The 26770-nt window shown below is 39.1% G+C and overlaps 1 protein-coding gene across 15 annotated transcripts in view; it reads right to left on the bottom strand.

Annotated features, from left to right (window-relative positions):
- Window positions 1-26770, bottom strand: part of ARID1B (AT-rich interaction domain 1B) — a 434784-nt gene that overhangs the window by 124050 nt on the left and 283964 nt on the right. For all 15 annotated transcript variants that reach the window (XM_034428582.3, XM_087882864.1, XM_034428578.3 and 12 more), the window contains exon 6: window positions 8932-9175. In XM_034428582.3, the coding sequence (XP_034284473.2) occupies window positions 8932-9175 (244 nt within the window). The remainder of the gene's footprint in view (window positions 1-8931; window positions 9176-26770) is intronic.

Below are 26770 nucleotides of genomic sequence, written 5' to 3'. Positions count from 1 at the left end.
AACGCTTCCCCCAACCTTCCCAGTTTGCACAGCGGCTGTGGGGTGCCAGCCGGCGGGCTTTTGCCCCGGTTTCCCCAATTTCACGTTTGAAAATGTCTGGAGCTTCGTGGCAGCCGCGGGAGCTGCACAGGCTGTTATTCACCTTGCCGCGGCGTCCCTTTCATCCCCGAACATCAGCTATTTGGCGGAGTGGCTTTTTTAGATATTTTCGCCGCTTTTGTGAGCTTCTGCTGCTGTGCCAGCCTTGAGCAGCCTGGGCGCTGGCTGTTTCCTTTAAAGTTGACAGAGGAGCCTGTTAGAGCCGGAGAGGGCTGTGCCAGCCGCCAGGGTCACGCCAGAAGATTGGACATTTTTGTGCAGCGTGGGCCCTTGGTTATTCTTGTAAGTCGTGGCGGCCATTGTTCCCATGCAATTTTGGGCGGCTATTAAGTCCAGGTAGCTTTGATTCCCCGACATTTTCTGTGGCATGGGCTGCTGGAGCCTGGGCTTCTGACCAGCATTAGTTGTGTCTGCGGGCTTGCTGGGTGGCCTGACCTGACTTTATTTGGGCCCTCAGCTTGTGACTTTCTTTGAACTGTGACAGTTACGAGCGGCCATTTTGAAGATCACAGCGGCCATTTTGTCTCCATTTCAGGCCAGTATACCTGCCCTTCTTATTTTACAGCCTTCTCTTGTGACTTTCTGCCCTTTTAAGGGAACTTGTGGTTAAATTGGCCTGGATGGTTAATTGGAGATATGGGGGATGCTGACAGGCAGCCATCCTTTTCAGCTGAGGGCTCTTGGTCTCCTCAGCACGACAGAGTCAGGGCTCCTTCCAGGCCATGAACTGCCAGCATTGCGGCAGCCAATAAGATTAAGGCCAAGGCTAAGGCTCGTTCTGGCCTTTCCAAGGCTGATGAGAAGACAGCTCAAGTCAGACAAGTCTATGCCGCGGTCTCCAGATGTGCGTGCTGACTCTCAGCCTCTCCCAGGTCCTGCTGGGGCACCGAGTGGACTGCCAGAGGCGACCATTACCCCCACGGCGGCGGGCCTCCGCCAGGGTGAGGGGGAAGCAGGATGTCCCCAACTTTATGAAATCCTGGGTGGAACAGGCAATTCGATGGGGCATTGCAGAGGGTATGCAGTTACAATCACAGGCGTTTGCCCAGCTGTATGCCTTCCGTTCAGAGATACAGCCTCAGAGGTTTATAGAGGCTCCTGAGGAATACTGAGACCAGGATTCCCCTTCTCCATCTGAATTGGCAGATTATGCTGAGGATTATCAAGGGGAGGAGATTTCTCTGATGTGGATCAGGACCAGCCCCCTAGGACCTCATTTAAAGGATTGTTTAATCCTGCCCTGTTGAAGCCCCTGCTGACCAAGGCTAGAGCTACAGCGCGTTTGGGTCCAGATCCAGCGCTCTCAGATGCCAACTTGGGTAGTGGAGAGCAGGACGATTTCCTATCCACAGAACAGGCGGTGGAGGCAGACACAATTCCCATTCTGGGAATGTTTTTGGACATGATACGTAGACAGTGGGCGGCCCCAGCTGTAGCTCCCCGGGCTTCGGGTATGGACAATCAATTGTTCAATGTTGATTCAGACATGCTTAACCTGTTGGAGGTTCCCAAGGTAGACGCTCCGGTGGCGGCGCTCACCTCCTTTTCGGTTTTACCACCTGACGCGGAGGACGCCTTGAAGGTGGAGGATCGGCGAGAGGAGACGGCGCTTCGTCGAGCACACCTGGCGGAAGCTTGGGCTGTCAGAGCTTCTTCATCAGCGTCTTTCCTCACAAGAGCGTCAGTCCGATGGCTTCGCCAGCTGCAAGGCCATTTGGTGCCGGATGATGTTCGGGCCCATCAACACCTCTCTAAAATTCTAGCTGCCTCTGAGTATTCGGCGGATGTTACCTTGGCGGCCGCCAAGTTCTCTGCCAGGGCCATAGCCTCATCCATGACTGCTAGGCGTATGCTTTGGCTGCATCATTGGCGCATGGCTGGGAAATACAAGTGGAAGCTGGCTTCAGCCCCATTTGAGGGAGGTTATCTGTTTGGATGGGCCCTAGACCATTTGCTTATAGAGACTAGGGACAAGAGAAAGGTTCTCCCGTCCCAAGGCAGACGGACTGATTTCCTCCCTTCCCCTTATTACAGGCGGCCCTCCTTCCATCAGGGGGGAGCTGGGCCAAGCTTTCCCCGTCAGCAGTGGCCTTTCCAGTACTCTAGGCCTGGCTTTCAAGCCGATAGACCGACCTTCTCACATGGTCATCAGCAGCAGCCCAACAAGTCCTTCAGAGGCTCTGGCGGCAGAGGGGCTAGGAGAACGAAGTGACTGTCCGTCTCAGGCTCCTATTGGGGGCAGGCTCGCCCTGTTCGCGGACCGCTGGGATGACCTGACATCAGACAATTGGGTGAGGGAGACAGTAAGAGCAGGGCTCTCCCTTGAATTTCTTTCACCCCCTCTGAGGCGTTTCCTCCGTTGCCCCATTTCTGGAGACCCGTCCAGGCGGGAGCTCATGGAGTTGGCTATCCAGCATTTGCTGGATATTCGGGCTACTCAGCCGGTTCCACCGGGGCAAAGGGGGCACGGATTCTACTCCGTCCTATTTGTCATCCCAAAGGCCTCGGAGGGTGGGGGGGTGGAGGGCAATTCTAAATTTAAAGGGACTCAACCAATACATCATGTACAGGAGGTTCAAAATGCACTCCCTGCATTCGATCTTAACTGGGATCAGGGAGGGAGATTTCTTAGCCTCCATAGATTTGACCGAAGCATACCTCCACATCCCTATTCGGTTGGAGTATCGTCAGTACCTGAGGTTTTGTTATTCAGGTCACCACTACCAATACCTTGCCCTGCCATTTGGGCTGGCCTCCGCCCCCCAGACTTTTACCAAGATTCTCTCGGTCTTGGTGGCATACCTCAGGTCTTTCCCCATCAGGATCCAGTGCTATCTCAACGATCTGCTCCTACAGGCGTCTTCTCAGCGGCGAGCGGAACAGGACTTGGCCATGACATTTGGGGCACTGAGGGACCATGGTTTCTCGGTAAATCTGGCCAAGTGCCATCTTGTGCCTTCAACAAGGCTAGTTCACTTGGGGGCTCTGATAGACACTCAGGCGGGGCAGGTCTTCTTGTCCCAAGACAGGCAGGACAGTATAAAGTCACTAATTCAGCAACTATTAGGGAAAGAGACGGTGCAAGTAGACCAGTTGTCCCAACTGATGGGGAAAATGATTTCTTGTTTGAATGTAGTTCCCTGGGCCAGGTTCCATGCGAGGCTACTACAGTGGTTCTTGCTCCCGTTTCAGCGGGTGGGCATGAGCTCTTCCAAGATCAGGGTTCGGGTACCGCCTCGGGTGTTGCGCTCCCTGGCTTGGTGGACATCAGAGGCCATCCAGAAAGGGTGTCACTTCAGGGAACCCCGCAGGGTGGTAGTAACATCGGATGCCAGTTTGTCGGGCTGGGGAGGCCATTGCGGGTCTCGGGTGGCCCAGGGACACTGGTCCCATCTAGAACTCTCCCAGCAGATCAACTGGTTGGAGCTGCAAGCAGCTCGTCTGTCTCTACAGGCCTTTCTTCCACAGGTGAGGGGGCAGCATGTACTCCTTCTCACAGACAACACAACAACAAAGGCTCATATAAACAGGCAAGGGGGGACTTGTTCCCGGCCGCTAATGCGAGAAGCAGAGACCCTTTGCCACTGGGCAGAGACTCACCTTTTGTCCCTGACAGCGGACCACATCGCCGGGACGGACAACCTCGAGGCCGACTGGCTAAGTCGGGCCACTGCGGACCCATCGGAGTGGAGACTCCATCCCAGCCTGTTTGCAGACATAGTCGACCGGTTCAGTCACCTGGTGATGGACCTCTTTGCCTCTCCAATGAACACCCAGCTTCCCCATTTCCTCTCCCGTTTCCCTGCCCCGGGATCAGCGGGGGTGGACATGCTCTGTGGACCCCGTGGCCCAGGGGCCTCTTATATGCCTTCCCTCCCCTACCTCTTATCCTAGCTGTCATCCGGAAGGTGTTGTTGGAGGGGGCAGGGATAGTGTTGGTGGCCCCACACTGGCCCAGACGGCCGTGGTTCGCCGACCTGGTCGACCTGTCGGTTGCCAGGCCCTGGCGGATTCCCCTGGACAGAGTCTCCCTCAGTCAGGGGCCGGTGCAGCACCCGGACCCGCAGAGACTGCAGTTAGCCATTTGGAGGTTGAGCGGGGGCTCTTGAGGAAGGAGAACTTTCCGGCCAGCGTCATCCGGACTATGCAGGCGGCTAGATGGCCCTTCACCACGCACATTTATGAGGCCACATGGAACAGGTTTGCAGTATGGCGTGCCTCCAGACATCTGGGTCCAACTTCAGCATCGGTGGTGGAGGTGCTGAATTTTTACAGGAGGAATTGGACATGGGACTTTCCACCAACACTTTACGACGACAGGTGGCTGCGCTGGGATCTGTCTTGACCCTTGGGGAGTGGGGTTCTCTCGCTAACCATCCGAGAGTTAAGACCTTTCTGCGTGGAGAGGCTAATTTAAGACCCCCTCCACTTCATTGTTATCCCACGTGGGACCTTTCTAAGGTTTTACAGGCTTTGACTAAGCCACCTTTTGAACCATTGAGGGAAGCTAGTCTTTGTCTCCTCTCATGTAAGGTAGCTTTCCTTGTGGCCGTCACGTCTGCCCAACGGATCTCGGAGCTGGCGGCTTTATCGGTGCGGAAAGACCTGTGTATTTTTCACTCTAACAGGGTGGTCCTACGGCTGGACCCTACTTTTCTTCCTAAGGTCAACTCCTTGTTTCACCGAGCGCAGGAGTTGGTCCTGCCAGACCTCTGCCCTAGGCCTCGGCACGCCTTGGAGCAGACCTGGCATACCTTGGATGTAAGGAGGGCCCTCCGTATTTACATATCTTGGACCTCTTCTTTCCGGAAGACGGAGGCACTCTTTGTCTCCTTCCAGCCGTTGACTCTTGGCCACAAGGTGACCTCTTCCACGGTGGGATGGTGGCTGCGGACGTGTATCTCGTCCGCATATGAGCTTCAGGCTCTCTTGGTGCCTCAAGGGATAACGGCTCACTCCACCCGCAGTGCTGCCACAACTGTGGCCTGGGCTACTCAGGCGTCAGTTGAGGACATCTGTAGGGCGGCCACATGGACTTCTCCCTCTCCCTTCATCCGCCACTATAGACTTGATTCCTACGCTTCGGCGGAGGCGGCGTTTGGGAGAAGGGTGTTGCAGAGGGTTCATGGAGATCCGGGGTCATTGGCCCAGAACAGTTCCCACCCGTAGTGCTGGCCGGTCTTTGGTATATCCCAGCCTGGCACCTCACATTTCTACACTATGGAGAAGGGACGTTGATCTTACCGTGATACGTTCCTTCTCCTAGTGTAAAATGGGAGGTGCCAGCCCCTCCCTGTCTGGGTCTGCCTGGACCGGCTCCCGTTGATGGGGCGTATCTGTTTTCTGTCTTTCAGGGTGTGTACCATTCGCCTTGGCTTCGTTGGCAAAACTGAAGAGACATCACCAGGGAGGCGGATCTTCAGAAGTTTTCAACTCAGGAGATAGAGCTAGAGCATAGAATATCCCAGCCTGGCACCTCCCATTTTACACTACGAGAAGGAACGTATCACGGTAAGACCAACGTCCCTTTTCTTTTGCTCTCTCAGCAAATTTGGGTGTATTTTGTTAAATTTTCAGAGATTTATCACCATCAAGAATAGACAGATGGTGTCTTGGCTCCCTTTACATAATTTATCTTGAACGTTCCAACAAACTATACCCCAAAGACTAAAAGGTTTCCATTTTAAACTCAAATTCTAACACCTTCATGATATAGGAACAAAATGTGCTGGTATTTGCTTGCCTTCATGCTAGAGTACTCTTAACCTGAAATAAACACACTGCTGTTTTTCCTTCACCCTAAAGAGAGTACATATATTTAAAGTATTTTTTAAAAAATAAGTTACTTTTTAACTATACAGATAGTCCTTAAAACTGGTTGTTTAATTACCATTCAGAGATATAATGGCTTTGGAAAGGATGCTTTATCACCTATAAAGCATTAGCAGACATTGTAAAATGTTGTGTGCGCGCACACACACACACACACACACACACACACACACACACACACACACAGAGCCACATGACATTTTGGGTATATGGGAACCAGCTCACATTTATAACTGGTTGCGGAATGGAATGGAATGGAATTAGAATAGAGTAGAATAGAGTAGAGTAGAGTAGAGTAGAGTAGAGTAGAGTAGAGTAGAGTAGAGTAGAGTAGAGTAGAGTAGAGTAGAATAGAATAGAATAGAATAGAATCTTTGAATGTACACTAATCGGTATACATTAAAATGGTTTTTTGCATTGCATATAGCTCTCAAAGGGTCACCACCAGTTTCTGGTGATTTTTTGCTGGTTTCCGACAAAAATATCCATTTGTGAGTGGGTTCAAACTTATCATCATGTGATTCATTTAACAAACTCATATGGTCATAAATTTGAGTCTGGTTTTACGGATGCCTTGACTTACAACCCTGTCCCAATTGCAGTTGTAAATTGAGGACTACTTATATAGCACTTAACTCAGTGATTCTTAAAGTGTTTGAATCAAATACCCTTTCCTCCCAGTTTCAAATAACATCCTTACTTCCACAAAAACAACGTTGTTTTACACAAGTATCAGAGGCAGTCCATAATTACAACCTCAAATCACAAACAAGCACTTAGAAATTGTTCCATCATCCCCAGATATTCCCATAGAACTACTAGTTTAAAATTCCCTTCTTTTACCCTAAAGTCAGAAAAAGATTGCTGCATCTATTTTCTGCAGTCCCATTTTCTGCTACTTTCTGGGCATTTGTTTGTTGTACTGTAGCACTCTAGTTGTTGGCCTTGTCTCTACTATTAAAAACTTCTTAAATATTATAGATTATTGTTCACAGTAAGCATATAACGTGAACTTCTATCATATAAAAATATTTTTTTCATAATCATAGGGCTTCTATATAAAGAAAGGAACATGAATATATCTCATGCAAGAGACAATGATTTGACATATACACAATTGCTAAGTAATTACTGTATACAATATCAGAGAAGAAGACCGCATTATATACATGACATTTTTACACAATTTGATAGTATACAGTATGCATTTCCTTTCAAAAGCTACTGGAAGACTGGAGAATCCAGAAAGGACCTCAGGGAAATAATGGCTAAAACAAGCGGGACACCAGGCAACTCAGAAGAACAACTTTATCAAGGCACACATTTTCTTGTTATGTAAGAAAAAATAACAATAAAAAGGAACACATATAATTCCCTTTCTTTTTAAGGAAAAGAGAGGAACATATAAACAACAGGTAAAGACTTCAATAGATTCTCTTTTTTTAAAGTTTTATTTATACATTTTTAAAAATAGATTCTTTAATACAGCCTGCTTAGCTGCCTTACACTGTACTTGAAACAGGGGGGAAGGTTATTTTAGGCAATTCGTACATGTCATAATTAGATTTTGGAAAAGAGCATTTCTGAGCTTTTGGAGCATCTGGTAAAACATAATACTAGTCCATTAGAAACTGAGAGCTTGCCACAGAACGTTGTGATCCCAGCTTCCTGCTTTTTAACATTTTTGCTTTGTTAGTAAACTGAGACTTTGGGCTCAGGAAGCAAGCCAAGCTAGCACTCACTAAATGTTCTGGCATCAGCATTGCATTTTGATGTAATGCCATGTCAGCTTTCACTCCTCAGTTATCATTTTATTAAAGAGAGAGAGAGAGAAAATCCTTCTAAATGACAAGCATTTCCTTTTGCTAACATTAATTAACAATATATTGGAAAAAAATGGAGTGATAAACACGGAGAAAACAGTGTTGTATAAAGTTCTAAAGCTACTTTAAATAATTTCCATATTTTATAATATGAATTTGTTTTATATCCACGATAGAGAGGCTCCCGTTGATGGGGAGAGAATCACATAGTAAGGGATCCCATTCTCAGCTCTATATGCCCAGATTTTTTAATGGGGAAATAACTAAATAAATAATGATAATGTATATAATGTGATTAATGTAATGCAATTTCATTCTCACAAACATGATCAAAACAAAAAATAAATAATAATACAATGAAGAAGGAAAGTGGTTAGACAACATATATGGGTAAACATAGCATTTAGAAATTCAGTTAGGGTTATTCTTTATTTTGTTTTAACTAGTTGTTAAATGTGTATGCCGCCCATCTCCTCTGTAAGGTGACTACGTTCTTTTAATACTTCTTTAGGTGTCAATTTCTTCTTGGTTGACAAAGGTATGAGATAAAGAATGCTTTTATACCAGTAAGCCATGGAAACAGAACACCTTTATTTTAACAACCTTTCATGAAAAAATACCCCCTCCTAAATCTTTGCATTGCTGACAGAGTATCAGCAATACCACCGTTCCTTGCTTTATAATGACTTGCCAGAGGGAAAAAAACGATTGGGAAAGTCAATCTATGTCATACAGAGAAACTTATGGCAAGACTAAATAGGAGATCAGAAGTTGACTGAGATCAGAAGAGAGAAACTGGCAGAGAGGCAGAAAGTGACAATCAAGATTAGCCCACATGCATGTGTATTCAGAAGTAGGATCCATTCTGAATAAAATGAAACTTACTTCTTACAGTAAATGTGCAAAATATTGTAGTTTTATTTTTGTACACTTGCAAAACAAACGTTGGTGATCAATACTTTTGGGGGGGGGGAAAGGGGGGGGAGATATGAATTGAGGTTGTGTGTTTTCCTCCTGAACAAGTTTAAGTGTTCCATTCTATCCAAATGACTGAAAAATGTGACATACGCCTGGGATGGAGAAGTGAGAAGAGCATATAAAATATTGGTAAGAAACAAAACAGAGCACCACAGATTGCTGAATGTATTTAGGTATATATTTAAAGCCCACCATTTACCTGGAATACTTGCAGGAGAAATGGGACCAGACCTTGACTGATTGCTTCCAGCTGGTGAGCCCACGGGGGAAGGGGACGGGCCCCCAGGGATGCTGGAGAGATGTGGAGAGGCATGAGGGGAGAAAGGTGACTGTGCTGGGTTGCTCTGCTCCCCTTGACTGCTGGTAGAACCTGATGCACTAACGGCTGAACTCAATGTTGCTTCGGTTCCAGTAGGCAGGTCATCAATGGAGCCTGATAAATCCTGAGAAGAAAGAATGGGGGAAATCGATAAAAGAGTAGTAGCCACCAACACCCACCAAAAGGTATATGGAATATTGGAACATAGTTGAACAAATTCCAATTTGGGACTAATAACAAGCAATAAAAATGGAAATGAATTCCCTCTTTCTTATATAAAGATGCACAAAGTATACAACTTGTACATATATCAAACTTTTCCCAAGCATTAGTGCAATTAAAGGGACAATATAGAAACTGGACTAGGGAGGGATCTCTTCCACAACTCATTCATGTTTTGGTCTATGTATTTTCCCAAATTATGTTGACATTCTACAGGACTTCATTCAAGAGTATTATTTATGATCTCAGGATTTAATTCTGTGGCCTTATTAGATGAATATCATTTACTGATATTTGGGAGCTCTGCAGAGTTCGATATACGCTGGGCAACTCTATAAATATTGTAAACAAATAAATACATATATAAACTCTATTAAGCATAAATTTTAAAGAATTTAAAATATACTGCCAAACTACTTCCTGTTTACTTCCTGATTTTTTTTAAAAAATATCCTATATATAAATGCATTTAGGATGCCTTGTGAATCCCTAGAGGCACCAAAATTGGAAAAAGTTTGGGATGTTCTGCCCTAATGCCTATTCGAGGCAGAAACACATTAATGCAAAGTTTGTTCTGATGCACTGCTTACACACCAGTGTAGAAAACACTCAACCACTTAAAGTGGCTCTTGGGCTCCAACGGTTATGTTTTTATTTAATTATTTTCCCAAGCAGAATTTAGCTTACTCAAGGAGATTTCAAAACTGTTACAAATAATATAATACAATTAAATTTCATTTAGGCTCTTACAGATAGTATTATAGTTGCACTAGATATATGCAACCACAATGCCAATAAGCCACTGCTAACACAAAGGATATGAATGGACAGATCCGGACATGGTGAGGCTACAGCAGAAGCCAGTAAGAATCTTAAGCAGCTGTAGAAATCTGTCTTAACTTCAACAAACAGGTAGCATAAAGAAAAACACATCAATCAGATGAAGTGCCAGAATTCTGATTATTTCAGATCCCAGATCCTCTTACAGACCTATTATGATTTTCTAGTATGATTCTGCAATACAGTTGCTTTGATGATGTAGACAAAAAATGTTTAAGTCTGAGGAAGTGAATACCTTCTGTTAGAAATATCTTTCTTTTTTTGCACTGAAATGGAATCACTTTTCCATAAAGAATTTTTCCTTTTACTGTTGTCCTTGGCAGAAAATCATAGCAATTCTTTTTCTTTATGTGAATGCATTGTAAAGCAATCATACTTCTACCTCTTTACAAGTCTCTTAATTAATTGCTTCCTGAATTTGTTAAGTCCAGGAACATATTTATTTCCCTTAGTATTTCTATATAATGAGAGAATTCAACAATTTATTTTGATTTTTTTTTCTTAACAGTAGTTTATCTGATCACTATTCTGATAAAATGGATAATTTATTTTCTTTTTTCTTTTTTTAATGAGCTGCCCACAACTGAATGCTGTGAATTGTGAATTCCTGGCTATGTGAGCAGGTATCACAGTGGTGCCAAGGTCTTCCAACAGCAAACATATTGCAAATGCTGCCTAACTAAAAAGCAGCAAGCAAACCTTTCTAAAAATGAACTCAACATCATCTACCTCTCACAATATCCAAGTTTACAGAATCCACAAGATTCTGGAAAAAGGGAAGGAAGAGAAATTTTCAATTTTGTAATAAATGCAGTACAAATCTCTAATATCTTCCTGTAACTACTTATTCAGAACTATTACTATTTTCTCATTGCAACCTTACGTGATGCAAAGTATAATGAGAAAGAGAGCTGGGGATGTGCCTCTACTTTATCATTAAAAGTGCCTCTACTTTATCATAAAAAAAAACCCTTAAGAAATAACACAAGAAATAACACACATAAGGAAGGAGAAGACTTAACCAAAAAATAAAAATTGTGAAATATCTGATGTTTTATGGGAGATATGAAAAAACAAGTAACATAATGGAAATCTTCAATTGGGCACAGGTCAGAATTCCAAAAAATTCCTTTGTTTAATAATTTTTTTCCAATCTGTTAAATTCAAAATAATAATTTGGTGGCATATTTGTAGATTAATGTAGAATTGTCTATTGACAATTAATTTTAGTTAATTGACACCAACACTTGAAAAGTGGTTAGAGATCATATATGTAGAAACATAGAAACATGGAAAACTGATGGCAGAGAAAGCGTTAGTAGTCCATCGAGTCTGCCCCAGTCAACATAAATCCCTATCAGGAGGAGAAAAAGGTCGATTCTGGGATGAATAAAATCAATACTGTTATGTATTTCTCCAGCCCCAAATCTGCATGTTAGATCATTTTTGTAAATAAAGATTATAAGCACATAATGGAGTTATATACGCCTGCATAACATGTAAAAAAAAAATCTTGACTTGAATTTATGGGATATAGGGTTCATCTATATCCCATAAATTGGGTAGAGCCTTGCCTGGGAACAGCCCATATTGTAATATCAGTGGGTAAGATAACATCCGGTGAAACTCCTTTTTCTCTCATGTAAGGATCCCCCTGATAGGTGTTCTATCACTGGAGGTTTTTAAGAAGAGAGTGGATGACTATTTGTCTGAAATGGTAGAGGGTCACCTGCTTGAACAGGAGATTGGACTAGAAAACCTCCAAGGTCCCTTCCAACTCTTATTTTGTTATTCTGTTAATCTTGGAATCTCTTGAACTGGGCAATCTATTTGTACAACACAAACTAACTTCTTTTCTCTTTTAAATGCATAGCAGACAGCACAGAAGCTAATCAGGGCACATTTTATGCAACTGACACCGTTAGTCCTCTCAGTGCTACAGTGTCTAGAGATTTTCCTTTCCCTGCATAATACAGCCACGTTTACCAAATCTCTCTCTCCTTACCAACTATGCACAACAGTAATTATGGATCCCAACTGAGTTATCCAAGCTATATTCTCATCAATCACTGGAAAACAATAATAATTACTAAAGAAAACCGAGTAACCCATTTCCTTTATAATGATACTGTTGAAATATTTTTTCCTTCAAAGCTAAAACACATTTGTTTATTAATTACTGTTTCTGTGAATTATTATTTTTTACTCACAGAACTGTAAATTAATCAAAATTAAACAAATTTTCTTACTGTTAGAACACACTAAATTTATTTACTTAGGGTATGGCATATGACACATGGATTTATAAAATATATTAACATTTCACCTAGATTAATAAAATTTAATAAAACATGAGCGTTAAAAAGGTCTATATTCAAATACCAATGTCTAGTCCATCTAATCATTGAGTAACAGAGTAAAAACAATGGCTAATAGAATTAATATTTTCATCAAAAAAAACTTTTTAAGTGTTCTACAAATGGATTCCTTGCCATTGCTGCCCCCTGGAAATCCAGAAACAATAGAAAATCAAGCATCACATCCAAAGTCACTCTTTCTAATGGAGTGCAATCCCACACACAATAGACTAACCATGACAGCATGCATACCAAATCACTATGACACTACAGTGACATCTCTGCAGTGATATCACCCAAATGCTGCCTCTAGTACTTGTATCTCAAGTACTGAGGCGATTCTGCAAGTTACAGCACTATATCATGATATCAGTATGTACTTTTCATCCTTTGAACCCTCTATGCTTCCCTCACCTTCCCCGTACAGATAACCATGATATAACTGTACCTCACAACATCTTATTTAATTTCTTGTGCATTTAGACTATTATTAAAATATATGTGATTATTAAGAGAAATCAACTGCTTCCTGGACTTAGTTGATAAGCAGCAAAAGACTGGATGACATATTGATGGCACTTACTTCAGTGCTCTGCATAACTTTCCATTGTTTTCATATAGATGTTAAATAACATAGGGGACAAGAAATAGCCAAATAACATTTGTCTCTCACTGCTACTTTCTTGGCATGGTTTGATGGACAGCACCAGATCCATGACAAAACTGTGCTCCCAAAGGCTAAATTCATGGTTCAAGAAGAATACCAATAGTACTGAAAACTACCAAGAAGCCTAAAAAATTTAGTAGGGCTAAATGCCTGCATCCAGTTTCTATTGCAGATAATTCACTAAAACAACTAAATTGTTCTCAGTTACAATATGTTGTTTAACAGACAGAGTCACATAGGTCCTGATAAACATTATTTTCCTAATATGTCTGGTTTTGCTCTGCCGCCACATTTTTAATCACCTAAGTCAGAAAAGGCACATTTGAGACTGGTTATTAATTTCCCAAATCCTTTAGGTCAAGTAAAACTTCATTTAATAATAGCCTCCTTTAACTCTGAATGACCATACCAATAGCTATTCTAATGCTGACCAGGGAGTTCTCTGCTTTGAAAACAGAATTTACACAGTTGTTTTATCATGACTGACTTAGGTTCCACGTATTCCACCCAACTGATCTAACAATGATTGATTCTGGATCCCTTCCATTATTACTATGCCTTACTAGAAATGAGGCATAATATTTCAGAAAATAAAAGAAATGCTTTGCCATGTTTATGATATGTACATAAACATTATCTTTTATGCATTTAGATAAAGTTTTGTTTAACAATAATATACTCTTTTAGTCACATTTCTTTTCTTTAAAACAAGAATAGTTCTTTTCATATTATGTTACAATTCTGTATTATGAAAAGTAAAATACGCTAGGATCACTTCTATTTTGTTAAAAAAAGAGACTGAATTATTTTCATCATAAAAATAACATCTGGTAAACTATATACAGGCAGAGATATCTGTTTTGTCCCTATTTTTTTTTAAAAGCTCTATTTTCTAACCATAAAATCAAGATGGAAGAACTTAATCGAAGTAAATTCATTAGGAGATATTTTTATGCAACAGACTATATGACATTTAGATATTGAAGTAGAGCCTTGAATGAAGTCAAATGTCTATTAAATGTGGCAGCATAGCTAAAATAAACACTGACAGCATAGAATACAATGGAATATGAAAACACCCCCTTCAAGATAGGTTCACTTGTTTAAAATGAATACAGAAAAGAAAAGAAAAGAAATAAAAGAAGAGATGAAAGAAAAGAAATCATGCACCCCCAAGGGATACATTCAGGGAAGTCATTCCCTTCAGAGAACAGCCAAGTCACTGATAACATTTTTTGAACTGCAGGTAACCCGTTTTGTAAGGCCAAGTAATGCTTCAAAATGTTATTACATATGCATCATAGTGAAGGATAAAATGATCTGCAGTTCGGGGATCAAGAAAATACCCAAGAGTCTGCTGTAATGCAACAATTTATCTTTGGCTCACTCCGTGAACTATGTGAATGAAAGAGGAGTGGAGAGTAAAAGTGAAAGAGGGGTTTACTTACCCCTCCCTGCAAATCAGATCAAATTACGACTTTTCATTTTACTAATCCCCTCGGAAGTGAAGTGTGTGACAAATCTCAGGCATTCCCTCAAGTGTGTGCCTTCAAGGGATTTCCTCACAAATCTGACAAAGCTCATTCATAAAATCAAAAGGGCTCCACATGATGTAATTCTGTTTAAGGAATTACATTTTGTCCCTCCCCCTCAAAGAAAAAAAAAACAAATGGGGGGAGGAGAGGGAGGAAGAAGAAACATAAGTAGAGCTTTCAAATGCTTTGTGTGTATTTTTTGCATTACTCCTACAGAATCTTTCCCTTACCCCCAATTCACCTTTCTTGATTTCCTTAAACAAAACAAAACTAAGTAGTATTTCTTTGTCATGCTGCATAGAACTACAAGGATATCTTGAAAGATTATTTAGCTTCTCCATCCCCAAATTCTACACATGGAAATCTAAGCATCAGTCCCATGGAATTTCTAAATAGATCCATTCCATAAACATTTTAGCAGAAAATTACATTTTTCTAAATTATCTACCAAGTTACCAAGATTTAACATGCTAGTTATTCCAATCAAATATACAGTGGTCATACAACTGTGGTTTGCTACCTCAAACAGATACAGAAGGTATTTCTGGGAGAATCGTATATGTCTGTTAATATGATATATACAGCCATCCAGCTACATGGCAAGAAACCATTAAAAATATGACTGTCTATCACAGAAGCAGAAGTTAATTATTAGGCACACCTGCATCACACATGACCTATATGGAGGATTTCCATAATCATCCTAGAAAGATATTTCTGTGTTGGAAATTTCATCCTGGGTAAAAATGTACTAAGTAGTTGAATGCAGAATTCTGGAAATAACAGAAAAAAACATGTAACAATCAGCACTTTTAAAAAGCTTTTTTAACCTTAGCAATCCTGCCATGCTCTTGTTTATTTATTTATTCAATTCATATAGTTGCCTATCTCACATATGTGACCCACAACACTGAAAAGAACAATTTTGCTTAAGGCTCTGTACCGTTTGAATTTAAAAAACATAGAAAGAGAGGGTACGTAATTTATGCATGTACAAGCATATGCATCTTTATAAGCACAATTTTCTAAACCAATGATATAGTTATTTGCCATAAACATATTTGAATACACCCAGTTGTAAAGTTACTGCTCAGATAGATGTTAATAAAATAAGAGTTCCATACTAGAGTACACAGAGATCTTGTTAAGAAAAAAGAAAGAAAGAAAAGCTCTGTAACTGATACTTCTCTAGAGAATAATTTAGTCAGCAGGGCACCAACTTTGTCCTTTCAGAATGACAGTCAGATCTACAACACTTGTAAAGAAGAAAAAAATGTACTGCATCTTAAAAGACATCTTTTCATCCTAACAAAGTTCTCATTTATCTTTTTAACTGTTTATTTTTGGAAGGTTGGCAAGTTTGGTCACTGTATAGAAAGGAAGTCCCCACGCAGATTCCGAAGGCCTGCTGGAGCAGGCATTTCATTAATCTCAAAAGCTGGGGTTGTCATATCCCTGGAAATAAAAATAGGTAACAATAACATCAATGCTTCTCCCCACTTAGATTTGTTTCATACATATGGTATGTTATTTTCTTATTATGATGGTAAGAATTTTGTTCGCAAAAGAGGAAAAAGTATTTTGCTGCAATACTTTCCAGTTAACAGATTTATTCCAATATTAAGTCAACCAATGGATTATATTAGCTACTACATCTTGGTCAGTTCTTACACTGTTTACAGATTAAAGCTTGACTGCAAGGAAGCCATCTTTGCTCAGGATTTACATTTCTTAGAGTGATATTTATGGTTATCTCCTCTCCAATGCTTCCATCTATACACAGCATTTCTTGTATTCATGTGACAAGGGTAAAAAGAAGATCATGTTGAGCTTAATTTTTTAATGGCATGTTTCTTGGTAACACATTTTATCAGACTTCCAACAGGGGATCACTCCTGAAATAATTCACAATTGTAGCACAGTCAACAAAGAAACAGGATGGCAGTAAACTACCTACAAAGAAGTAGGAAATCCAAAGCAACTCACCAATGAATTGGAGAAGGGAAGGGATACAGCGGTAGATAAATCAGAATGCTCAAAGAACATTGCTAAAATGCTCCTTGAGTATATTTCACTGGTGATAACTTATTTTTAATGAAGCTAGGTAAATACAGTATTATTATACTGTATACTGTATACTATATTATATAGTACTTTAAGAAAATACATACACACACACACACACACACAGAGAGACAATAAATCAGTTCACATTAAGCATACAGGAAGCACTTCAATGCTAAATGCCGTAGTTTTGTTTAAGAAAACATTCCACTGTACATCATTGAAAGGAAAACATAACACCCACCAGACATGAAAGATAAGACTGTAGCTATAATTAGGTAGGTAGCATTTGGTCACTAGTTGTTGAATATCAATTTGTATTCAGACATTCATAATAGTTATTAGCTTCACAGTATAAAAATACCACAGCTAGGCAATAAATCAAAGTGGGTTTATTAAATTTAAAAATAACATGCTGTGTTCCAAACTTATTACTAAAGCCATTCAGAATTCATACTCTATCCTGGAGTATGATTTCTGTCTGTTGGTTTTTCCATTATATCTGTCTGTCTGTCTGTCTGTCTGTCTGTCTATCATCTATCTAGTCAATTCAAAAAAGGCATACATTCTGGTGACTGAAAAATTTCAGGTAGTGTTCCCTAGGAAGTGTTCCCTTAACTTTGCACAGTTAAGTAGTCAAATGTTCTCTAATCAATTGCTAAAAATGCAGGAGAATATAGACAAAATGACAATATGACTGAACAATATCACCTTATATTGTTCCTGCTTTGGAGCACAATCTTACATCAAAACTTTGCCTATCTACATAATCCTGATAAAGAAGCTTCCAAACAATGGAAGTTCTGTGTTAAATTCATAGTCTTCAACATTTGGTGGCAATTATCCATATTATGGACCTTCCATTTGTGTATTCTCTCCATGTAAATATACAAAACAGCTAGTATTTAATGCACATTGATCAGTCAATTCTTTTCTACCTCTGTGCTGGGTCACTTAGACAGGAAGTAATTACTTCAAATTATTAGTTGAATGGTTTGGAAGATAATGAAAAACAGAGTGATTAAATAAACTTCATTATTTTTTCCAGTTGACATGGCTGGCACTTCTACCAAGCCCTAGTCTCTCTATGGAACGGTGAAACGGCTCTCAAATGTCCTTTTGAGCATTGTATTCTCATCAGAGAATAAAAGGAAACAAAAGAAAGATTATGATGTAAATGCATAAGGCACCAATCACATGGTCACACAGCACATATAACTTGGGCATAGGGTGGGGTGGGGAGAGTTATGCAAGTTCTAAAACTGAGTTAATTGAACTGGGTAATATTCCTAAATATATAACTAAACATACATAGGAGTACACATTGTAGTAAAGAGAGAACAACAACTTCACCACATTACATCTTTAGAACAGTAGTTTTTCACATGGTCAAGGAAATATTTGATTTATTTTGAAATATTTGATTTGAAATATTTTGATTTGTGTGCTGTCCCAATTGTAAGACTTTGAGATGGAGCAAGCTGTTTCCTAAAAATAGTGCAGCCATGGAGCAAGTAAGTTTGCTGGGTTCTTGTCTCTTAGCCATATCGGGTGTGTCAATCTGTAGCATGCTGTCTGCAACTTGAATGTATAAGACTGGCAGATTCTATTTGGAGAAAATATTCCTGAAGATGGATCAGGATCTCAGCATAAAAAAGTTTCATAGGTAATAATGAGCCGATTTGGTCTGGTGGTTAAGGCCACAGGCTAGAGACTTAGTGTTCTAGTTCATGCTTTAGGTATAAAAGAGATATATAACTTTACCAAATCTTTTACCTATCAGCAAATGGCTTGCTACATTCTGCAGTTTCTGAATTGCCTTCATATGAAGCTCCTTGTAGAATGTGCTGCAAAATCAGGTGCAAAGTGATAAGGGCCTCAGTGACTGTCCTTAGGGCACTATGCTCCAAGAATGCCCATATCTATTGAGAAAAGGCTCTCCTGGACAGACCCTCTTTCTGCCCTGCCAGCAGGAGCTTCGGGTCCACGGAAATCCACAAAGCATTAACTTGCGAAAATTATTTTAGATTCCTAAACCTGAAGTTGCAATTTTATTAGATGCTTAGAATATAAACCTATTTATGCCTACTCTGACAGACATCATTACTTATATAGTTCCTTCACTTGATATGTACCTTAAATCAGTTGCTTTATGGACAAGAACACTGGGGAGGCTTGTTCAACTGCTTTTGATTTTGGCCCTTCTATCTCCCCCATGATACTAAAGAATTGGGAAGCTTTAATGTCTTAAGTTTTAAATTTGTTTTTATTGCAAATTGCAGAGAGATCCCAATGATCAGTAGCCTACTGAGCCAGATAGATGGATGAATCAATGGACAGACAGACAGATTTATTAATATTTCAGTGAGAGAGTTTTCCCTGTTATCTCAAATGAAGTGGTTGTGAGATTGTTTCTTACGAAATCTTTGCTGGACCAGAAGCTTAGACTTCTAATCACTCTCACATAGATGCTCAAGAAAATGCTACTGACCCATTTTCAAGCATTACTGGATAAAAATGGTTATTTATAGCTATTGCAAACAGAAATTCAGTTATGGTGTTTGATGGAACAACTTTGGGACTTGGTGTTTAATTTATTGTCATGTGAGGACACCTCCCCACTCCAAAATCAGATGAATTAAGACAGGTTTAGGCTCATTTCTTTTTGTTATCAGATTCCCATGCTGTCTGGATATGCTGAATTACTCTTCTTGTACTGAATTACCCATAGTAATGGGCTGGATGAGTCAACAGAGGTACTGGATAATATGAAAGTAATGGAGTCTACTAAGCTGATTTTCAACTTTTATTAAAAGGAGATGCACTATTCATGACAGATTTTGGGATATTTTAGGTATAAACTTTTGAAATCTTGAGTCTAAGTGAGTATAACTGCTTATGTTCTTGGCTGCAGTCTTCCTGAATAAAGATTACAAAAATCCATTTCCTGGTAACTTATTGGTTGAATTATTATAATACATTAACACATTATGTTACAAGAATTGTTTGGTTTGCTAGGTTGAGCCTTATTACATCCATTTTCAACATTCCACACTGACAATCTCTTTGCTATTAAGTCCAATACAAGGTATTTATATGACTCTGGATGCCTCTTTCCATGTTAATCTGTCATATAGTATGTGATCACCAGAGACTGCATTTCTTTTATTAGTGACTAAAAAGAGAGCTGACCTTATGATAAGAGGTCCTGATTAAAGAAAAACATAAAACTACAAGTAAATAAAAATAAGATTACCCACAATATCTATACAATATATATATGCCTAGAACATGGATGGCATATACTTGGGAAAATGTTAAAGAGACTGAAACACTCATTTTAGTAAGTGAGATTTATTTAATTGTGGCAGGTTAGGTTGCATAGTGAAAAAACTATAAGGGATCAATTTACAGTAGATTTCTCACTGTTTCTAAATGTACTAAGTTCGATTTTTCCTGCAAGCCAGCAACTAACAATGTATGACACTGTGTGTCAAGAAATCTTCAGGAATCCTGTTGGTCTTGCTGTCTACCCAACAAATGAATTAAAGTTTAAGCTCCTACATAATTGGGAAAATATACAAAGGCACAGGAATCAGAGACCAATTCGAATGAAGAGCTATTTTCTTTCCAATTTTATAGATATCTAAATCCTGATTCATGATCTATAATCTAAACAGACACTTAAGGAAAGCTGTCTTAACTGTACCTAGCTAATGTTTCTTTTTTTAACAGCCCTAATTCTGCTAATTTTCTAAAATATGCTTCTATAGAGAGAGAACTTTAATCATATATTCTAAAACAGGCAAGATTTTAGAAAGGAAATATGTCATGCTCAGGGGTGGGTTCTATTACCTTTACTACTGGTTCGCAACGGGAGCGGGCACGCACGCTCACTTCGCTTGCGCTTCTGCGCAGATCGACAATTATGATGTGGGCGGGTGGGCGGAGCATCCCAACACTTTTACTACCGGTTCTAAAGAACCGGACAGAACCAGGAGCAACCCATCACTGGTCTCACTGTACTTTGCAATTATAACATAATGGATTTGAACCAAAACTATAAATATAGAGAGGTACCACAGAATCTTTCTTGTGTCAGAAGCATTCTTTATATATGGTTCTTTTGCACCATTCTTTTGTTAAATATTTTTCACCTCAAGATACCTTGGTAACCTCAGCATTACTCATTATCATGAGTTAAAGATTAGAAGTTGGAAAAGAGTGACATCAATCTGATTTAAATTATCCATCCAATTCTTTTGTTAATCATTTTTATTAGATATTGGTCTTGAGCAAACACTGAAAGCTTCAGATTCTGAAGAAGGAATAAACCAAAGGTTCATAAAATGATATCTGACGTTTTCTTTCGTTTATACTAAATTTCTCTTTTGAAGTAGAAAAAAAAAAAGCCTGGGCATTTATAATCACCAAACCCTCATAGATTTTAAACATTTTGGCCAAGTTCTCATTATTTTTATGTAAGATCTTAAAGATAAGTTCACAAAATCTTGTGTGATTCTGTTGGCAACTGTGTTGTGGTGATGGCAGTGGCAGTGGCAATGAGGTTATATGAGTCATTATGTGTCATGATACTCAGGGCTTGAAAAATTTATTGACCTGTGGAAATTGTATGATATATAACTGATCAGCTATACCATAGTTGTAAATAAACCTAGAGAACATAAAGAAAAAAATATCATTAAATCATTTTGTTTGTTTCATCTTTACAAAGATTATATTCTGGGACAGTAGTTGTTTTAGTTATTTTTTTTAACACTTGTCCACATGCTTTCTGGCAGTATGTTGGGAACAACTCCATCTTTAAAGCATACTGTTACCTACAGGTGCTATAAATTGGATCTGTTATGCCATCTGGTAATGTAAATTTACAAACTTTGTACTGCTTAGAGTTTTTAAAAATAATACATGGTAAAAGGGGACAATATACTTTGCTGCTGCAGGAGATAGGAATAGTGACTACATTTCAAGTAATAGTAATACCAATGGTAAGAGTTCAACAACTGTTGAAAATGTGACTATTAAGCAAATAATAGTTTGTGGAAGATTGAACTTTGATGAATTTAGGTATATTGTTTATATTTCTTACCTGTCTTATTTGTAAGTTGTTTAAAACTACTTGAAGAAAATGTAATCAGAGTATAAACAAGCAAACAACAGAACAATCTGCTTTTAAAGATGATATGGTTTCCCTTGGTGTAAGCTGACACATCCAAACTGCAGAGGGCCGAGGACTTGATTCTCACTTATTTGCACCAGTATGTTTTAAGCATGACTATATTCAACCTAATACTTCAATGCACTTGTAAGATAAGCCTATGCAGAGCCTATTATGGTATCTACAGAAGCCCATTATATTAATGGAAACGGAATCTCAAGATATATGCATTTTGAATAAAATGCTCCAAATATAGGAACTCTGTAATATTATTAAAATCTCAGAAATAAGGAGGTGAAAGTTTTCATCACTTCCATGCTTTTTCTGGACCTCAAATCACACACTTTCTTTGGTTTGTTTAATTCCTAATCAGTAACTGGAATCAATGTTATGCTTTTATGGCAATTTTCTCATCTTGCCTGACATAATCAAGTCATTTTTACATGCAAAGGAGTGAATGAATGAAACAACTCTCTAGAGAGATTCCCTAATTTCTTGAGAGATTAAAGCAGATTTTCTTTTCCAAGCTAAGAAAAAAAAATCTTGATACCATTGTTAAAAAGGCCAGAGACCTTAATGTGGATTACAATTCCTTCTAGTTCCAACTATGACATTGCAGTTGTTTATATAGCAAACAATGCTATGCATATATAAATGGAAGTTTTAGAAAGGCTGGAAGAATGCAAAGGGCTGACAAAGGGCTAACAATTCCCACAATAAATTCATCCCACTATCTCTGACCCCCAAATCTGTGACAAAAGGCCTACCAATCTTCTAAAGTAGATAGGCGGGGGCAAGGAATGGGTGAAAGGAAAAGGTGACTGACATTATTTGGTCAGCAAATGGATTCTCCCTGAATACAACCCAAATGGCTCTGTGATATATCAAAAAAATCATCAGACAGATAACAGTAATAAATAGAAAATGTTTCTCTTTCCCTCTCTTTAGGAATATGGTGGTTTGAATAGGGATCAATTCACAGCACAAGGAAGGACAACATTATAGAACAAGAAAGGCAAATGAAAGCAGCATTATTTCTCGCACCAATTCATTTCAACAGATAATAAAGAATCCAAATATACAGCAGTTTATTTTTATAACACTAATGCTAACATTACAGGCAGAATCATATATCAAAACGAATACAATATCCGCTATACTTCAACCAAAAAGGAAAATAAAATTATAATGTTATGTATCAATAAAGATTAAAAAAATGGAGGCACTTAAAATGGAGTTGAACATATTATTAAAAATAAAATATTAACAAGTATCTGCAGAAAAGTGAAAAATCCAATTTTTATCCTGTCTCCTATTTCTGATGTGCATATAGTTTTCCTGGAAACAGGAATAAATTAGTTTGCCTGTTGTTTTCTTTGAAAGTAATTTTAACTTCCCAATTGACCCTACTATTCCAGTATTTTCTATAGGTTTCTCATCCGAATACTAAGCAAGCCTGATCCAACTTATCTAGCAGGGGGCTGGACTAGAAGACCTCCAAGGTCCCTTCCAGCTCATTCATTCTATTCTATTCTATCTTTTTTGAGATCAGCCAAAGTCAGCTTGGTGCTGCCACCTACTGGGCCTTTGAAAAACTGAATAACACATTCATTTGCCTGGCAGGTCTTGTCTCACAATACTGTAGAACTGTTCCTACATTTTCCTCGACCCTTTGATGGCTCTTGCCAGCAATCACAATAAAATAAGATGTTATTACTACAGTAGTCTTCCTCTTTCTTGATATAATATTCCCTGTGGCTTTATAAATTCGGGCTAAACACAGCCCTACATACACAGACTCATATATCGCAGATAGCAAAATAAGTACAAAGTGGATTTGATGAATTCTGACCAGCTAACTTAAGTGTTTTTAAACTTAGAAAGTATTTTGGAAAAACAACCAATTAAACAATGAACACAAATATCAAAAGCTATATAAAATCAAAAGCAATCACACCTGTCTGCTAGAAGCTGAACCACTGCCAGTTTAGTGGGCCTTAGGGCTCCATAGGATTTCTCAGCATTGTGTCAAACTCTGGCAATATTGTAACCATTAGAGAAGAACCTCTCACAAGAACTAACAGAGGCAGAAGTCATAAATAAACACAGCAGGATTGCCTTGTCAGATCTCATTATTAGCGCTGCAGGCACTTGCTTTTCTATGCTTGCAGGTTCATTTAAGTGTAAGGGCTCCTCCTCAGAATCTCACATGCATACAAAATAAAGAAATCATTCCTTCAGCTGGGAAATGAAAGTGTGTGCCATGTGTGAAAGAGGGTGTGAACTCAGCTTTGCAAACAAAACACACATTTACATATTGCAGATGAAACTGAATTTTTAGGCAATGACGAAGAACGAATGTTAACGTTTGGTCCCTGTAGCCTTCAGTACAACTCACCAGCTTCTGACAGACCTCAGCCCTAATTAACAAAAAGTTGTACTTTCATACTATAATAATGGCCATCAGAATTGGCATCTGAGCCGAAAATGAAGCTGAGCTCCTAAACTGATCCTGACATCGCTTATATTACCAGAAAAGCCCAGCTGTGTGACCATTACTTCAATTACAAAATGACATTTAATGTTAACTTACTGTTGTTGCAGAGGAAGAACCAACAGGTAATACATGGAAGGAGGAGATTATTTCATGATGTTTAAAACAATGCAAAACTCCAGACTTAGTGCCTAAAATGCTTCAAATCTTGCCTATTGAAGAGGCAACCTGAATTTCACATATACTGTTACAAAGTTCCAGATCAGGGGTCCCCAATTCCCAGGCTGAAAATCGATATTGGTCCATGGCCGGCCAGGAACTGGACAATGCAAGTGAGTGAAGCCCCATTCATGTATGTGTGCGATCCATGCAGTGCATGAAATCACCCCCACACACCCCAGTCTGCAGAAAAACCACCTTCCACAGAATTGGTCTCTGGTACCCAAAAGATTGGGACTGCTGTTCTAAATAACAACCCATGATCAGGAAAAAGGATATGGAGATGGCATAACGTGTGTGGGTTCTTAAGCAAAAGCTACCAAAGGGAAAGGAGTTCCACACCAAGGAATAGTTTAGAAAATAAGTCAGAGCTTTGACAAAAAAACTGTCTGCATTATGCTGTTGTCTTATAAAAATCTGTTATGTAAATTCAGCTGAAATTGTTCTGGCTATCAATCTAATTGTTGCATAATGGGAAAGAGGCACCCTAAATTGATCAAAAGTTAAACCAGTTACAAGGAATTGGTTAGGGCTTTCAGATTTTATCAAATAAATATAATTACCATAACAAGGTAAATATTTCCTCATCTGCAAAATTGGCAAATGTTTTGAGAGCTGCCCTTGCATTGATGGCAAAAGGTAAGTATAGGTTTCATGTTGTGATAGGATTTAGGCATTTGGGTATGATGCTGGAACATAAGTAGAAAAAACTGAGGATAATATTATAACACCATGATTTAAGAAAAATCTTTAAAATTTGAACTGAATTTCATAATTGACTGTACATGGTAAATATTTAAAAATTCAGCCAAATTTAAGCTATATATAAGTACTGCAATTAGGGTAGAGTTTTGTTCTGCAACACTGCAACACTGGTTGTATGATTATTATGTAGCTTTAAAAAAATCTTGTATTTTAAATAATTAGGCAAGGCTATGCAGTTAATCAAATTAAGTGCACTTTATAAAGATATCATGTTTAACTTTCCTTTTTAAAATATTAATTTTTAATTAATGTATTAGCATAAAATGTATGTGCTGTTCAAAAACCCCAAAACCACTCCAGCTGTTGCTTTTATTGTTTTAACACCTCTTTTTAATTTTTGTTTTATTTTGTATTTCATTTATGTAGGGTTTTGTCTGATAATTTTGTGTGGTCTAAACTAATCTAGAAAGTCTGGTTTTGAGGGATGACAGACAAATCCAAATAAATACACACTTTTTAAACTGTTTGTAACAATATTACCATGTAAGAAAAAAACATAGAAGAACACCTTGAGGAAAGACTAAATAATTCAAAAGGAACAAGTTCAGCGACAAGTTTAAAAATGAAGCAGAAATTTGCCACAATATTTGTTCTAATCTTGCATTAGCTGTCTTTAAAAAAATGTTTTATTTTTCTTTGTATTTCTAATGTGGGCATCTTCAATGTTTATATGCATAAATAATATTTTACTTAGCATCACTATCATAAAAGAAAATCTAGGAACTGCATATAGAAGAACTAGTATAAAGTTGGCACATTTCACTGATCTCTGCATAAAAATATTGTACTGATTTCAAAATTGATTAAGTTTTAATCAGACTCTGAGTTAAGAACTCTGTGTATACCAGCAAACAAAAGTGTATTAGCTTGCAAGATAGTTTTTATGTAGAATGACCATCCTTTAGATGCGACTTAATAATTTAATTTATATTTAATTGAAGAATTTAACTTAAAATTTAATTTCAATTTATTTGGAATTTAATTTAAATTTTAAGGTTTGATTTAACAACATCATGTGACCATGTCACTTATCAATGGCTGGTAATTCCAGTTGCTATCATTGTGCAAATCCTCTTGTGGGGCAAGAACCCACTGGATCCAGGCCACGGATGGTAGTAGCATGTGATGTACAGTGCATCACACATCAGCGCTCCCTAGAGCCCACCCATGGCACCTGGCAACCCTGGTCAAAACTTTCACCTGCCAGCCTGCAGGATGTTTCTATGGTGCCTCTGTGACTCTACTGTGAGTGGCTGGGTTGCTGAGCCTAGCAAAGTGAAGGTAGATGAAGATGATCATGGGGGTTGGGAAGTAGCAGCAGCAGGGAATGGCTGTAAATGTGGACAGGGCCAAACTTTGTTCAAATGACTGTGAGGG

This window comes from Pantherophis guttatus, chromosome 1 (genome assembly GCF_059756535.1).
Source record: "Pantherophis guttatus breed Tessera chromosome 1, ASM5975653v1, whole genome shotgun sequence".
Lineage (NCBI taxonomy): Eukaryota > Metazoa > Chordata > Lepidosauria > Squamata > Colubridae > Pantherophis > Pantherophis guttatus.
Note: the sequence above shows the minus strand (reverse complement) of the source record. Positions and strands in the feature narration are given on the sequence as shown.